Raw genomic sequence first — 15,822 nt, 5'->3', positions numbered from 1 at the left:
ATATATATTAATTTTGGTAATTGGTACCTTGTCACATTGACAGAGATTTATGCATTAAATTAACTTTGTCCAAATTTGATAAGTAACTAATAGCTTCAAAATCAGATTAAAGAATGGAAAATAAAGGATCTCAGGGTTTAAAAAATCAATAAGTCATTACATCGAATTATATTAACTTATCGCGATTAAGTAATACAATGAGATGAGAATATATGTATATATACATATCATATGCATTTATAATTAAATACGAGTACGAGTAAATTTCTCCTATCAAAAAGTTTTCTGTTTGAGTTAAGGTTAATGGCTAGTGGGAGTGGAGGGGCTATGATGTGTCCAGAGAACTCAGTACACCAATTTTGACAGTGGATCAGTATTTATATTAAAATTCTCAAATGGATTCATCAATTTATATTTTTTATTTGGAAAGACAACAAAAATTGTTGGTAAAGTCATAATCAAGGACAAGTTAATAAAGGGAAAAAAGAAGGAAAATGCTGTAATTCACTACAATTATTTGTGAATAGTGCACACATTATTATTCACAACTAAAAAAAGGGGCAGCTCAGTGCACAAAGCATCCTGCATTCATGCAGAGTTCGAGAAAGAGCCGCACCCCAAGTTGCGGCGAAGCTACACTTTGATAAGGGTGGTCAATTGACCACCTTTTGTCGGAAAATTACACTGCATATATAGATAAAATATCAGTTTTTAAAGGTACATAATATATTTCGAACACCCTTTGTCAGGAATTTTTACTTCTTTCAAGTTTTAACACCTTTGTGAAAATTTCTGGCTTCGCCACTGACCCCAAGGGGTGTGATGTAGACAGCTTGCCCTAATGTAAGTATTAGTGGCTGATTCTACGATTCGAACCTATAACCTATAGGTCATACGGAGACAACTTTACCGTTGCAACTCTAACTAATATAACAAATCTTATTATATAAATGCAGCTTCAAGGAAATCAAGAATGGTGACAGCATTAACAAGAACTCCACTTCAAGAAGGATATGTTAGTTATCCATGGGAGAAGAGAATGAATGAATTGCTAGCAGTTCCAAATTCAAGTAGTTTTTACTCTCTGCTTCTCTTGCCAAAATCCTCAGACAAAGTTTCTATTCATTACAATGATTTAGAAGACACTCTTTCTAGAGCAAATGCTTGGCTCAATGCTTCTCAAGTTTCTGGTGTTCCCATTGTCTTCATGAATATCCAGACTGAGTCTCTACTTACCAAGGTAAATATTTATATGTTCTTTATTTGAGTTTAACTTGTATACACCATCAGTTTTACAGGAACTTTAACACAATAAAAAAAGATAGCACGTAGGGTCAGGGGAAGGGCAGCACCCCAAGAGATGTGATGTAAACAACCTACCCTAATGCAAACATTAATGGCTGCTTCCACAGCTCGTACCCGTGACCTATAAGTCACACGGAGATAATTTTACTGTTTCTCCACACTATAAGATCATCTAAAGATGACCACAACTATGATACAATCCATAAGAAATGAGATTAGTAACCTGAAAAGTAAGTCGGGTTATAATACATATAGTGATAGTGGTAAAAATTCTTTACATGATCGACGTATTCTTACACTGACAATGTAAAGTTTTTTACACCATCAGTGCATTTTAACCTATTCTAGCAGGAATCTTTCCCTATATGCACCGACAATGTAAACGATTTTTGCACTATTGGTATATTCTGTCCAATCGTAGCAAGAAATCGCTTCTACAGGTTACAAATCCTACTATGTATGGACGATTTACATGCAGTTACGTTTTGGTGACCTGATAGTATAAAAATTTCTGTACAAGTTAAACTCTTACCAAATATGCACATTCCTACAAAATACATACTGGTAGTTGAGTCCATATAAGTTGTAACATAGCTCTAAAGTTCTCATAACTTGATGTTTAAAACTTTGCTACAAATGTGAAATACAATAATTTTCTACGTAAAATCAACTAATGACAAATAACTTTCTTCTTTTCTGTTTTCCTCTTAGATATCAGGGGAAACAGCTTCTTGCACAGTAAATGCAGGATCACTTTCTGATTTAACAAACCTTGCAAATGCAAGTTTATATGGCTTTGAAGATTACCATGGAGTTGATATTGGTGTTGTCCGAGCCGTTCGCCTTTGGTTTTCCCCTCTTGGTGGTGAGATTCCTATTGAGATCAAAATCAAAGAAACTGATGTCAGACTTGGCTTTGCCATCAGCAGAACTGAAGAGGTAAGTCACTTCTTTTTACCCTAACTTATTACAAGCTTCGTAGCTTTTGAGCCATTGCGTTAGGGCAATACAAACTACTAGAATTGGTCGCCTTAATGCTATAGTCAAACCTACAGTAGTTGTCCTTATTACCACTTTTTGAGTCGTTGCGTTAGGGCAATACAACTACGAGAACCGGTTGTCCTAACACTGCAGTCAAACCTACTGTAATTGTCCTTATTACCACTTTTTGAGTCGTTGCATTAGGGCAATACAACTACAAGAACCGGTCGTCCTAACGCCAGTCAAACCTACTGTAGTTGTCCTTATTACCACTTTTAGAGTTGTTGCGTTAGGGCAATACAACTAAGAGAACAAGCCGTCCTAACGCAACAGTCAAACCTACTGTAGTTGTCCTTATTACCACTCGTCGCATAGTTGTTCCGTAACACCACTAATCATTATAGCACTAGTCCCTTTTTGTTCGGCGACATAAACGTATTCTTAAAGGGCCTTCGCGCCAAAAAACCGAGTCTTGGCAGTTCAAGTGAAAGTTTTTTAGACCAGTCCCACCAAGACGGGGAGGAAACTGACTTCCAAGAGAACTGCTTTCCGTACAATTAAGTAAGGAATAAACTTATAAATACTGATAGTATAAAAATTCTTTATTGTCGATATATAATAGTTAAATTATATAAATAATTAGCCTGGTTCAAAGTTAGAACATATACATAGGGTCACATGACATTTGCTTTATGTGAAAATCTCGCTGAATGATATTAAATTTCTACTTTTTGCTATTCATTTTCTTCTTCTTACTATTAATTGACTTGAAAATTTTAACTTTCTAGGGGTTCATTCACATATCATCAGTAATTGAAGGTGATGAGGATGCACCTTCCTCAAGATCAGGCCTTAGCAATATATACAAAGAAGCAACCAAAGATTGCAAACTTTTAGTTGTATCAAGAATTTCCAACCAAAAGGTCCTTCCATGGATTGTTTCTCCAACCGGGGCGGTCCGGTGCTTCGACACTGTCTCTCTCAGCCAAAAACTCTCGTTGCATCGCCACGCAAAGGTTCCCATTCTCATGCACGTGTTTCTTTGGGACCGTTCTGTCCCTGTGCCAAATGGTGGCAGCATTAATCGGTCGAGGACTATTTCCCCGACCATGCTGCCACCATTGCCACCTGAAGTTCGGTTGGCACGCCAACCAAATGATAATCAGGTGATGCCATTGCCTCCGGAAGTTGAAGATGAGAGAGGAAACCATAGTGATGGATCGGAACTTAGGCTTGATAGGGACACTGCAGGGGAATCTTCTTTTCGTTTCCATGATTTTTCTCTTCCAAATAATTGGGTGTAGTAAGTTTCTATTCATGTTATTTGATGTACATAGGGAAGTTGTGTAATTAATGATGTAACATTGAGAAGGCAATGCTTGAGTCAAGGATGTTGGACTTAATTGAAAGCTAACATCCGACACAAAACAGGTAGATGTAAATGTTCTTTGAGTTATTGAGGCTTTGTTGGTATAGTAGACCAGTTATTGCAAGTCCACAACATTCATGTTTTGCAAAATTTGAGCTGAATTGTGTTTCCAGAGATTGACCAGTTATGAGCGCAACTGTCAAGTTATTGTTCGCTTTGGTCAATCTTGGGAGCCTCGCCTCGTGGTTTTGTTTCCTTCGATATTAACTTAAAAGGTGTCTCGACTGTTGAATTCCTAATTCCGTCTTATATATATGACCCCTAAGGCCCTAACTTACCCTTCCCAGTCCGATATGAGTTTTGTCTAAGTAAAGCTTCACAGCAAATCACCTTTCGAGTTCAATCACCAGCGGTTTGAGGACCATTAGAAACACCTATCCTCGCTGAGGTTTCCTCCACCACCTTATTAGGAAAGGTATCGACTCTGATACTGAATGAGAAGGCAATGCAGGAATCAAGGATGTTAGGACTTAATTGAAAGCTAACCTCTGATACAAAGCAGATAGATTTAAATGTATTTGAACCATTGCAAAATTCACCAGATTATTAACAGAATTTGGGCATAATTGAGATGAATACTGCAAAGGACAATGTAGTTTCAGGTGTAGAACAGAGCAAAACTGCTGGAATTTCACCTAGTTAAGAAACCTCACTGAACAAAGAAGGAGAAAACCAGCTGAATAATCACCTAAACAGGCCAAAGAAGAAATTGGGACATGGATTTTGATCTCAACTAATCACTTAAACAGGCCAAAGAAGCAGCATAATTACACTGTTCTTTCATGGAAAGAAGTGCATCTTGCATTATGTTAAAAGTGGTCTAGCAGTATTTCCTCAAAAGTAAGGTATAAACATCAAAGTATGAATACTCATTAATATTCTTCTGTGTAACTACTGACTTAAAACTTTTTTATTATGCTTTAGGGGTTCATTCACACATCATCACTAATTGAAGGTGAAGAGGATGCACCTTCCTCAAGATCAGGTCTTAGCAATCTATATAAAGAAGCAACCAAAGAGTGCAAACTTTTTGTATCAAGAATTTCCAACCAAAAGGTCCTTCCATGGATTGTTTCTCCTACGGGGGCACTCCGGTGCTTCGACACCGTCTCTCTCAGCCAAAAACTCTCATTGCATCGCCACACGAAGGTTCCTATTCTCCTGCACATGTTTCTTTGGGACTGTTCTATCCCAGTGCCAAATGGTGGCAGCATCAATAGGTCGGGGAGGAGTATTTCCCCGACCATGCTGCCACCGTTGCCACCTGAAGTTCGGTTGGCACACCAACCGAACGAGAATTAGGTGATGCCATTGCCTCCGGAAGTTGAGGATGAGAGAGGAAACCATAGTGATGGACCGGAACTTAGGCTTGATAAGGACACTGCTGGGGAATTTTCTTTCAGGTTCCATGATTTTTCTCTACCAAATAATTGGGTGTAATAATTTTCCTCTAATGTTGTTTCATGTACATAAAGATAGAAAGTTTTGTAATTAATGGTGATGATCGACTTAAAGGGCATTTGCTATCAAGTTTCAACTATTCTCTGTATATAGTAACAAAAAGAATACAAAAAACATAAAGAACAGGCAAGAATTAGAAGTTTTCAATGTTTGTTGATCAGATACAAACTACTCCATGCGCTATTACACAAATTCATATCAATTCGTGCTTATTTTTCACTACTATTTAATACAGAATTACTTTGCTTTAAACAAAAGTGGGAGCCACTGTTTATACTATAAATAACTTATTTCTTTGGGATTGAAGTTATAGTATCACTCGCAATTTCACCCGCCACTTAAGTGAAAAGTTCCAAGAAAAAGAGTGAGGTGAAGAAGACATATCAAGCAATGAAAACTTTACTGTTCTAACAGTTTAAGTTTTTAGATAGGATATTTTCACAATAAATAAAATATTAACGAATTGACTAATGAAGCAACTCTAAGAGTTTAAAAGAAAACATGACAATAGTAGATAAATAAGATATTCTGCTCACACGAAGCTGCTTGGTGAAATGAATGCACCATCATTATGTCATTCTTAATGACATTAGCAGATTCTCCTCCAATTTTCCTATATGCTCCAAGAGGCGAATAAGTGAGTACAATATCTCTATCCTTTTCACATCTCTGTTTGCCTGTTATAAAACATCAAATTTTAGGTAGTGTTGAAGATGACAAAAGTGCAAGCATATTGTCTACTGCAAGAAGCACCCGATTCTTGAAAAGCAGATACCTCTACGATGAACCCTACCCATGTTTTGTCATTCCTCGTTTCCATAGCCCATTTTAAGATGGTCAAGCCAATTCCTATTATTATATTTGCTATTTCCACAAACAGAACTGGTTCTTCACAAAGCATCTGCATAAAACAGACATTCAGATGAAACTCATATACATATTTCTAACAATAATGAGGTATTGTATCTGCTATGCTAGAACCATAACGAGTCCACAAAAGTGTCAGAACTTGGTAATCTATACATATTCCAACCTCCACACGCATTTGACGCGGCCGATTCAGATCCTCAACTATGATAGGGCAGACCATAGACTGTGAACCAACTTCACATGCCCATGATGCTCCTCCTTTAAAATTATCTTTTAGAAGTGATCCACCTTCCTTGCTGATAATCTGCAGGTTAACAACACAAGGGAAAGGTAATTAGTAATTCTCAAGTAGATTCAGGCATCTTGTATCACTTGGTAACACATCATTCTACCATTTTGTAGAGACCACTAAAAAGTGCAAAACGTGAAGTAGGAAACTTATGCTATTCCATAGGACAACATATGTTTAACTCTGTCCCAACTCTATTCTCGGTGCATGAATACTCCTCTGCCCCACAACATCATCCTTATCCTCAAGGTAATAATATTTATGTCCATTTTGTGATTCCTGTCAACTATCGAAAATACCCATTCATAGTCCTTTCAACTGCATTTGAATCTACATGTCTGAGTAAATGGAATAACATCCATCATTGGCATTACGCTTTTTTTTAATGAAGAAAGATGTTATATTACTGGCATCATAAAGATGCAAAAACAGTACAAAAGAGGATGGTTAGCTCCATTTACACAAAAATACAGTTCTAGTCAGGGAGCTAACCAAAAGCACCAAAACCTAAGGTTGGCAATCAAGCCAAGGTCAGAGAGCTAATAAAATCTAGAAATGGAATTAACTCTTTTACAGAGGAAAGGTTGTTCCAGCTATATAGATTCCTAAGACACTTTGCTTTCAGCTATATAGATTCCATCATTGGCATTACGCTTTTATCCCATTGATATTATAACAAAAAATTAGAAGCTTCTATTTAACGTCTTTTTGGCCGCTTATTAAGGGTCATTAGGAATTTATACTAGTTACATGTCTTACAATATGGCAAGTCATAGCCTCTATGGAATCAATACAAATCACGAGTATCAATCAACAGTTTTGGTTTAATGATTCTGTATGAAAACAATGTTTGTTTAGAAAGAGCTCAAACCTGTTGCTCCTCATATTCACCTCCACTGGTTTCTTTAAAATATATATCAGCATCTTTAGCGTATTCAAGCTGATCACTGGAGGAACTCATGTCACTAACTTCAAGATGCTCTGTGCCAAGATTATCTCGAGCAGATTGGCTTGCTGCAAGTGTACTAAAATTTAATTAGAATAACATCATCATACGTGAAAAATATTACTGCATTTCATCAGACATGTGATTGATCTGTTAGAAAGAGTTTAGTTTTATTACCAAGAGTGGTTTCAGAGCCATAGATTTTTGCGCCGACTGATTGCTGAAGCACTGTACAGTTAATTCTGTATTGCCTTTCGGATATCTTCATCATGCTTTCTTCCTCAACAGCTCTATTTGTTTGGAGCCTCACATTATTAGTTAGATTTGTTGTGGTGTTAGCAGTTCTTGATGATGTAGTTACATCAACATTTTCTGGACAGAGATTTACTGTATTTCCACTTTGCAGCAATCTATTTAATGGGTTAAACCACAATATTTTTTCCGGACGTGCTACTGCTTCAATATCAGATATAGGTTTCCCACTATGGCATATCTCAAAAGACTCGAGTCCATCATCTGAAGGAACAGGTATAACTTCAACCGATAATTTCTCTCCCAGTTTTTGTCCAGAAGCAAGCTTGAAACTTCGAAATTGTCTCTTCATCGAGACCAATAGCATATTCAATATGGTTTGTGGACTCCTGCAATCTGACTTGTTATCTTGGGGTAAAAAGAACTCCAATAGGTATACATAGTCCCCTGTGTAGGAACTCTGCAAACATATAGCAAACGAGCTATGTAATCCAACTCTGTGTGCCACATGTGCCAAGGGGTACTCGGTCATGCTTAACTGTGTGATGTCACTGCAGAAGCATGAACTACGGGTTAAAAAGGCCTTACCAACAACCCCCTGACTCTTCCCTAAGTGAAACATATCACAAGCAGCTCTGAACTCATAGCCTGCTGATGTACATATGCAAAATTGTTCCTCTGTGGTCTTGAATCTTTCAACATTGCTTCCGTCAAGGATATGTAGCCATGTCTGAGCTAGAGGTAATTGATGTGTTCTGCATATAAAATTCAACTGCTCCTCGATCTCTTTTAGGGCTCGTTCTAGCCCTCTAAGGCCCTGCTAAAAACAGACAGTTGATACAGGAGCAAAGAGATACATTTAGTCTAAGATGTTTTTTCCTAGCTTTGGGTATTCAGGCATATAGCGTCTTCATGAACATACCTTCTTGTCGGGGTGGCCATACATGTTTGATGATCTCAAGTCCACCTTCTGTTAAGAACAAGATGCCATGCTCAGAGAAATTGAAAGAGGTTATAAGGATTTAACGAACATATGCCAAACAAAGCTTTAAAGACCGAAGAAAGGGAAAAAAGAAGAGTTTTTCTCTCCCCCAAGTCTCCTTAGAGGTTAAATTTTCATTTCCACTTCCTATGGTAGAGTGAGGAAAACTAACAGTTGTGCTAAAGGATGGATGTCAATCGATCATCTGAAAGAAACAACAAACTGCTTTTAACTTTGTCTTATACCTTGAAACAAATGAAGCCTACTTCTTACAGATTTTCTCTTCTGCTTCTTATTTAGAGGGATGTTACAGGCCTGATTGAAGGATAAGGTTTCAATCACATGTTTCCCGTAGCTAGAAATCATGAATACATGTTAAATCACCTCAAGAGAAATGAAAATCGATACACAGTGGTATAGTTGAGGTGCGTATAAACTGGCAAAGACACCACTGCTGTAAGAAACAAGGAAAAGGAAAGGTATCTGCATATGCAGTCATGCACATGAGGTGTTATGGACCTAATTAAATAAATAAATGTATTTCCTCTTTAACAAGTTAATCTTTTTGGTAAGGCAGTCGCACAATTCAACATGGTAATAACCTCATCTCCTAGTCTCATTGCCATCCTTAAACCAAAAGAAAAAAACCAGCTGTGTGGCTTAACAAAAAAGAATTAAACCTGCACATCCTGATTTTAAAAGTAAATATAACCGTCTCTGTCTAACAAATAAAAGTGTCTCTGTCTAACAGTTTGAACTTTTAGATGATGTGGTTGACACAATTCAACAAGAGGCGCCACAGCAAGTAGGCTTGAATGTCTACTTGAGGACAATTTACAAGAAAAGCACGTGAAATGAATGAATAAGAATAATTTACTAGCTGTAGTTTCCATGAAGAGAAAAGTTGTTTCAACTAATCATTAGAAAATTGTAGTCATGACTGTAACAGTTAAAACACACCAATTTCATCACCAGTAGTACAACCTTGCCTTCCTCTACTGCAAAACTAACACAAACAAACTAAGAGAGAGAGAGAGAGAGAGAGAGAGAGAGAGAGAGAGAGAGAGAAATGGCAAGAAAAGTAGAGAGGAAAGCCATACATTGAGCATCCCATGGACCATATGAACAAGGTCTTGAGAGAAGCTTCCCTTCTTATCCCCTATGATCTCGAGTACTCCAGCGTATTCATTACTAAGAGGCTCAAAAACCGGTACAGCCAAATAGTTCCCTAAACCAGCAGTTAAAGCCGAGCCATGCTGAGGAATATCAGCAACAGAATAGCGCGAAACATCCGGACTCATTTCAGGCAAACCATGTTTGAACACGCGTCCAGTAGGGCCAAGTCGATACTCATTCTCAGAACTATCAGTTACAATATGAATTCTAACTTTCAGACACTCTGATCTATAAAAACAAAGTCCTTCATGGAGTTTCGTAAGACCAAAAGGTAGGTCACAAGTTGTTAGAAAAATATGATCTTTAGTAGTCACAGGTGCCCAAAATTGAACCAACCAGCATCCGAAGTTGTCAGAAATGTAGGCATTCTTGAGAGCAGATGCGATTTTCTCCTTAATGGTATCATGATAGATAGTAGTAGCAGCAGCTGTAAAAAGGTTGTTTATAATATTACTCGCTTGACTCGTTCATAAAGATAGATATATAGCAATCATATTGAAAAACTGGTTAAGTTTGAAACTCCTTGGATGTTCAACACTTAAAATACTCATGGATGCTCTAAAAACAACATGAATAAGAGTGGCAAGTTTGTTACTATTTAAACATAAATGTCTGAAGTTTTGTAGTTTCACTGCTCTAATCATATATTCTTACATCGCTAAGACTTGGACTTGGCAGCAGTTAAAAATCCAACAAGTCGATGAAGAAAAAGTACCAAAAAAAAGCTCTGAGCTAGAGCTTTGATTGATTATTAGTCTAATTTCTTATTTTGATAACATCAAAGTCCAAAAAGTAATGAGATTTTAGAGAGTACAATAACATATACATGAATTGCTAGTTTTTTTACTCAACATACTAAACCCTGTGTCCCAAAAGTTTTGTCACTTTTCTGCCCTCGTGATTTAAACTAAGTGAACTTTGATTTGGACTGTCAAATTTGGCCCAAGCCCAAATAACCCGCCCGTCCAAGGTTGGGCTGGTTATTGATCCGTCCATTTATTGAACTCAGCCCATCTTGACCCAACACATCTCAATCCATTTAAAGTTGAGCTGATTTTTAGCCCAAATTAATCCATAAACAGCTTTGCCAAAATATTTTAGAAATAATTATTTTTTTTTATTTGATATGTTATATATGACCATAACGAATGAAAAGTAAAAACCTTATTTCGTAATTATACAATTCATAAGAAAACGACTCATATTAAGTAAAGTTTGATAAGAGTTGAGCGGGTTGGGCTATACCCAAATTTTAGCCTATCTTGATCCAGCCCATCATAGCCTAAGTAACTTTTGGGCTCGTTTTTTGGCGTTTTCGGGCAAAAAAAGAGGAATTCAGGACGATTCCCAGATTTACTATAGTCCACGCCATCGGCATGCATCCGGGCGACCGGCTCAGAATCGCCTAAAATTTTGCGAGCCCATCAAAAACCAGCTAACGAACAATAATCATCGCTACGGTACGATCGTTCCTCAATTATTGACTCAACTCATATTGACCCGGCCAAAATAGGCCCAACCCACCCATTTGAGACCCCTAACTTTGATTAACGTTTAAAAGTTTTACCTTCCACCATCTGATATGAAGGAATTTGTGCTTGGAATACTTTTCAGGTAATTTCTGAGTATCATGTAATCTGGATACTTATATAGTATAAATACCAATCCAATTGGAACATAAAGGAAAAAAAAAGGCACTTACTGATGGGAAAGACAGTAGCGAACTCGTTATTGTATTGGCTCCAGAATATCCACAGCTCATTTGGAGTGTTAGGCTCAGTGTATTATAGGGGACTGGGCATGTAACTCAATGCTTCAGATAATTGGAAAGTAAGTTGTCCAGTAGATCAAGCTCTTTTCCAGTACTGTCTCCCTTCGGACCATATTTATTTCCTTTGGCTCTTTTTGTTTAAGCTTCAGAAATATCTCTATCTTGAATTCATATTAACGAAGACAGTCTCAAGGCAGGTTTTGGATGACCAGCTATGTACTCTTGCTGGATTATACAAGTCAATAGAAATGGTATGTCAAAAACATCAATTTCCTTTTGCTCAGATTTGGGTCAGCGTTGCTGATTCATGGTGCACGGGAAAAGCTATCAGTGTTAGACAACGATACAATGCAATCAATGATAACCAAAACTTAAGATTCAAATATGCTAGTGGTCTTCAATACATGTTAGAAGGCTACGGTGTTGTAGGCAGGGCTTTCTCATCAAAATCTTCATGCTTTTGCCAAGATGTAACACAGTTGAGCATAATGGAATACCCTTTGGTAACTTGTGCTCGCGAAGCTGGTTTAACTGGTTGTTTTGCAATCTGTTTAAGTGCTCCGGGCAATGATGACAATGTTTACATACTAGAGTTCTTCTTGCCCCCGAATGAGCTTCTGCATAGAAATCTACAAGCCTTCCTGAAGTTAGTTTTGGACACGGTGAAACAACAGTTGCAACACTTTAAGGTTGCAGTCGGACATGATTTTGGAGAGAAGTTACCTGTTGAAGTCATCAAGATTTCTTCTGACGATTAACTTGATTCTTTCGAGATCTGTCAAAATACTAAAGAACTGCATAATGTTGAGCCATTGCCAAATGGAGGAGAGTTGATGTTGTCTGACACACCAAATCAGCAGTCTTTTTCTTCCGAAACAAATCAGCAACTGAGTTTGGATATTGATGAGATAAATGCTGCAAGGGATAGCGTAGCTGTAAGTGAAGAACAGTGCAATTCCGCTGGATCTTCAACTAGCGCTGAAACGTCACAAAACAAAGAAAGAAAACTGCAGCTGGAATTATCAACACAACAGGCAGAGCAGGGAGCAAATGCTGTGAACAAAAGAAGAAACGGTAAACGGACTTTTACCTCTGAGTCAGAGATTCAGAAAGAAAGAGAGAGGATAGAACGAGACCATAACATCAACCTCAAAAAAATTGAAGATCGTTCGTCAATGACTCAAGATGCCGCTGCCGATGATTTGGGAGGTATCATAAACTCTTTCCAAAACTCTTCTGCTTGTATCTTTCTTCTTTCTTTAAGAATAGTACACATGAAGAAAATGCTCCATATAAATGATACTAACTACTTGGGTTAAGGTATAGTTAACCCTAACCGTGACTGGCACTTAGTCAGCTTGCCCGCCCACCATATATCCACATCCATTAATCAGTCTCATAATGCTAGTATGGACCAAGGAGTAATATAAGCAAATTAAAACAAACAACTGAGGATCCAACACTTAATGTAGTTCCAAGTCCGTAATAGATTCTGTGAAGCATATTCTAGAGAGACATTACGACTATCTAGCTTAGTTGTTGAGGACAAAAAGGAAAGTGTAACTAAGCAGCATTCAAAGAACAATAAGTGGGGAGCCTCTAATTTAGAACCTATACAATTCATTACCATATCAAGTTCACAACATGTTCCTAGTCATAATGAAGCCATGCTCGAGGGGTCCGAGTACTACACCATGTTTGCCAAGGTAAATTGTAAGATCTAAAAAAGTTATAGATTAGAGTATCCCAAGTTTGTCTTAAAACTTAACTTGTTTACAAGTGATTGGAATGAAATGGACCCAAATTGAGCTAGCGTTTGGACATAGATTTGGTTGCAACTAGGAAAAAAAAGCTTTTGAAGAAGAGATGAAAAATTATTTTTGGAAGTTGAAATTATGTTTGGAGATGCATTTTACTTGAAAGGAAGTTGATTGTGAGTAGAAACTTGAAAAACTAGTTCAAACCACGTTTTGAAACTTGAAAAATTCTTCTCCAAAAACTGGTCACGTTTTATGACCAAACATTGTTTTCAATTTTTTTTTTGCAAAAAACTTATGGCCAAAGCGGGAGCTGAGTGAATGGACATGGAGGATTCACCTGGTGGTCTCTAACTAGCTAGTATTGAGACGTAGTTGATCGATTGAATAATTGATATGATTTCTTTATCTTCTCCTTTCCTTTAGTCTAAATCATATGTGTGTATTGTAGTTTAAGATTCACTGAAGACATTTTTGAACCTGGGATTATTCTAATGCAGTTGGCAAATCAACACTGAAGCGTATATGCAGATTATACGGTATAACTAGATGGCCACCCAAGAATAAGGAAAAGAAAAGAAAATGCTCCCACTCTCGTAAAATGAAATCAATCCTCCCTGCTGAGGAAGATGTCAATGCTAGTACAAAATTCCAGCAATCTTCTGATTCTCCTAACAAGGAAGACACAATTAATGGAGCTGAAGTTGGAGCACATGTTACAGAAATCCGAGATGGTACAGCTGTGATTACAAAGGTGAATTATGGAGATAGGATGCTAAAATTGAAGCTAACTCTTTCTTCTAAGATGAAGGATTTAGAAGAGGAAGTGGCAAAGAGGGTCGAGTCATCGATTGAAAGTTCTGATTTAACGTATGTAGATAAAGAGGGTGATACGATATTGATAAAATGTGATGAGGATTTGACTGAATGTTTTCTGCATTATAGATCTTCAGAGCGCGCGACTGTTAAGATGTCCATCACCCCAAAGTCTTAAATCATGCAAGTCTTTCTTTCTTTCTTGCTGGTATATGCAGTTGGTTAGCCTTTGAATACTTTTCTCTCCAAATGAAGTTGGTAGTTCATTACTATGTTGCGCGGACTCTCCAAAATGTTGTCGAACCCGTGTCGGATCCTCCAAAAATGCACTACTTTTTGGAAGATCCGACACATATCCAACGACATTTTCGGAGAGTCCGAGCAACATAGGTTCTTTTGTTGATGATAGATGAACACAAACCTTATTATACAACTAGAAGAGGTATAAATCAGTCCTAGTGGAAGTATAATGTAAAAACTGTAAAAGCATTTTCGATGTAATCTTCCAATTTTGATCAGAGCAAAATAATCTTCTAATGTTTCAACTTATCCAGATTCTTTCTATTTTCAAGTTCCTATTTTCCTTTGGCTATTTAAACTTGATGAAATCTGAGAGAAATACAATTGCACTTCAAATAATTAGAGAAACTGCATCGGTTGCTACTTTTTTAATAACCACATATGTTAATTGAACTAAGGTCAAAATTGACAAAATTTAGGCCAAGAAGCCTACACGATGGAAAGAACAAATTTTTAAGTTGAGGCATGGATATATCGCTCTCTTTAAGGATTTAATCTCAATCCTTAAACTCAGTCTATCCTCTCCACTATTTGAATGAGAATGACCACCTCCTTGTGCAATATTTTGTAATGAGACTTGAAATATTGATACAAAAAAAGAAGTGTTATTGTCTTCTTGTTTTTCTTTTTTATTAAAGGGTTCTTCTAATCTTTTTCAAAGGCCTAAAAGCTTGCAATTTTGAACCATATCTCATCAGTGTAGTGAGATAGCTTTGAACTCATTTTTTCACGAAATATGTTTTCATATGTATAAAAGACACCGCAAGCATTTTATAAAGTAGTAAAAATTAGTGTAAGTTGGATTAAAAAGAAGTTTTGTTAATCCAAAACTGTAGATATCCATGAGTAAAAACACCAAGCGAAGTTCTGATAAAAAGTTCTCTTACAAACTCCAAACTGAAATAAATGGCAACCAAACGCAAACAATATCTGGTAGCCTAAGCGACTCAAGCAAGTGTAGTGCAGTGAGGTACCCAAAAAAAAAAAAAAAAAAAGAAAGGACAATCAAGTGCACTAAGCTCCGCTATGCGTGGGGCCCGGGAAAAGGCTGGACCACAAGGATCTATTATGCGCGGCCTTACCCTGCATTTTTGCAGGGCGAAATTCAAAAATAGCCAGATTTACAAGTGGTCGTTCAAAAATAGCCCAGTTTCAAAAGTAATCGAAATTTAGCCACTTTTCATGTAAAGATAAATCTGAGCGAAAACACTGTTCAAAACCCGGAAAATACGCCAGTATATTATGCTGGAGTTCCAGCATAAGTATACTTGAACTCCAGCATATTATACTGGAGTTCCAGCATAAGTACACTAGAACTCCAGCATAATATACTGGAGTTCCAGCAAAGTATACCGGTCCAGTATAATATGCTGGAAGTTCATACACAAGTGCTCGAATCTCCAGTATATTATGCTGGAACTTTCCGTGTGTTGGAGCTGGAAGTTCATACACAGGTGCACCGAACTCCAGTATATTATGCTGGACCG

General features: G+C 37.3%; 2 protein-coding genes across 8 annotated transcripts in view; one reads left to right on the top strand and one right to left on the bottom strand.

Moving 5' to 3' along the window:
• The window catches only part of LOC109238383, a 6,285-nt gene extending 2,501 nt beyond the window's left edge, over positions 1–3,784 (top strand). The window contains exons 3-5 of the mRNA XM_019404821.1: positions 957–1,240; positions 2,017–2,244; positions 3,075–3,784. Coding sequence (XP_019260366.1) covers positions 957–1,240; positions 2,017–2,244; positions 3,075–3,590 — 1,028 coding nt within the window. The 3' untranslated portion in view covers positions 3,591–3,784. The remainder of the gene's footprint in view (positions 1–956; positions 1,241–2,016; positions 2,245–3,074) is intronic.
• LOC109238382 (protein NLP7-like) lies at positions 1,779–15,487 on the bottom strand. 7 transcript variants are annotated; one of them, XM_019404818.1, is made up of 11 exons: positions 12,186–15,487; positions 11,867–12,091; positions 11,394–11,762; positions 9,616–10,118; positions 8,456–8,503; positions 7,459–8,353; positions 7,207–7,349; positions 6,210–6,350; positions 5,952–6,077; positions 5,713–5,853; positions 1,779–2,179 (listed from the first exon to the last, which is right to left on the bottom strand). In XM_019404818.1, the coding sequence occupies exons 4-10, from the start codon at positions 9,814–9,816 to the stop codon at positions 5,746–5,748; spliced, it is 1,662 nt and encodes a 553-aa protein (XP_019260363.1). In that variant the 5' UTR covers positions 9,817–10,118; positions 11,394–11,762; positions 11,867–12,091; positions 12,186–15,487; the 3' UTR covers positions 1,779–2,179; positions 5,713–5,745. The 7 variants fall into 7 exon arrangements, 6 of the variants coding, with proteins under 6 accessions (XP_019260363.1, XP_019260362.1, XP_019260361.1 ...); XM_019404817.1 differs by having other exon boundaries at positions 11,394–12,091; positions 12,186–12,469; positions 12,553–15,487; XM_019404816.1 differs by having other exon boundaries at positions 11,394–12,091; positions 12,186–12,440; positions 12,553–15,487.
• Between the last annotated feature and the right edge of the window lie 335 nt (positions 15,488–15,822).

This window comes from Nicotiana attenuata, unplaced genomic scaffold (assembly GCF_001879085.1).
Source record: "Nicotiana attenuata strain UT unplaced genomic scaffold, NIATTr2, whole genome shotgun sequence".
Lineage (NCBI taxonomy): Eukaryota > Viridiplantae > Streptophyta > Magnoliopsida > Solanales > Solanaceae > Nicotiana > Nicotiana attenuata.
The sequence above is the reverse complement of the archived record's forward strand: the minus strand, read 5'-3'. Positions and strand labels throughout refer to the sequence as shown.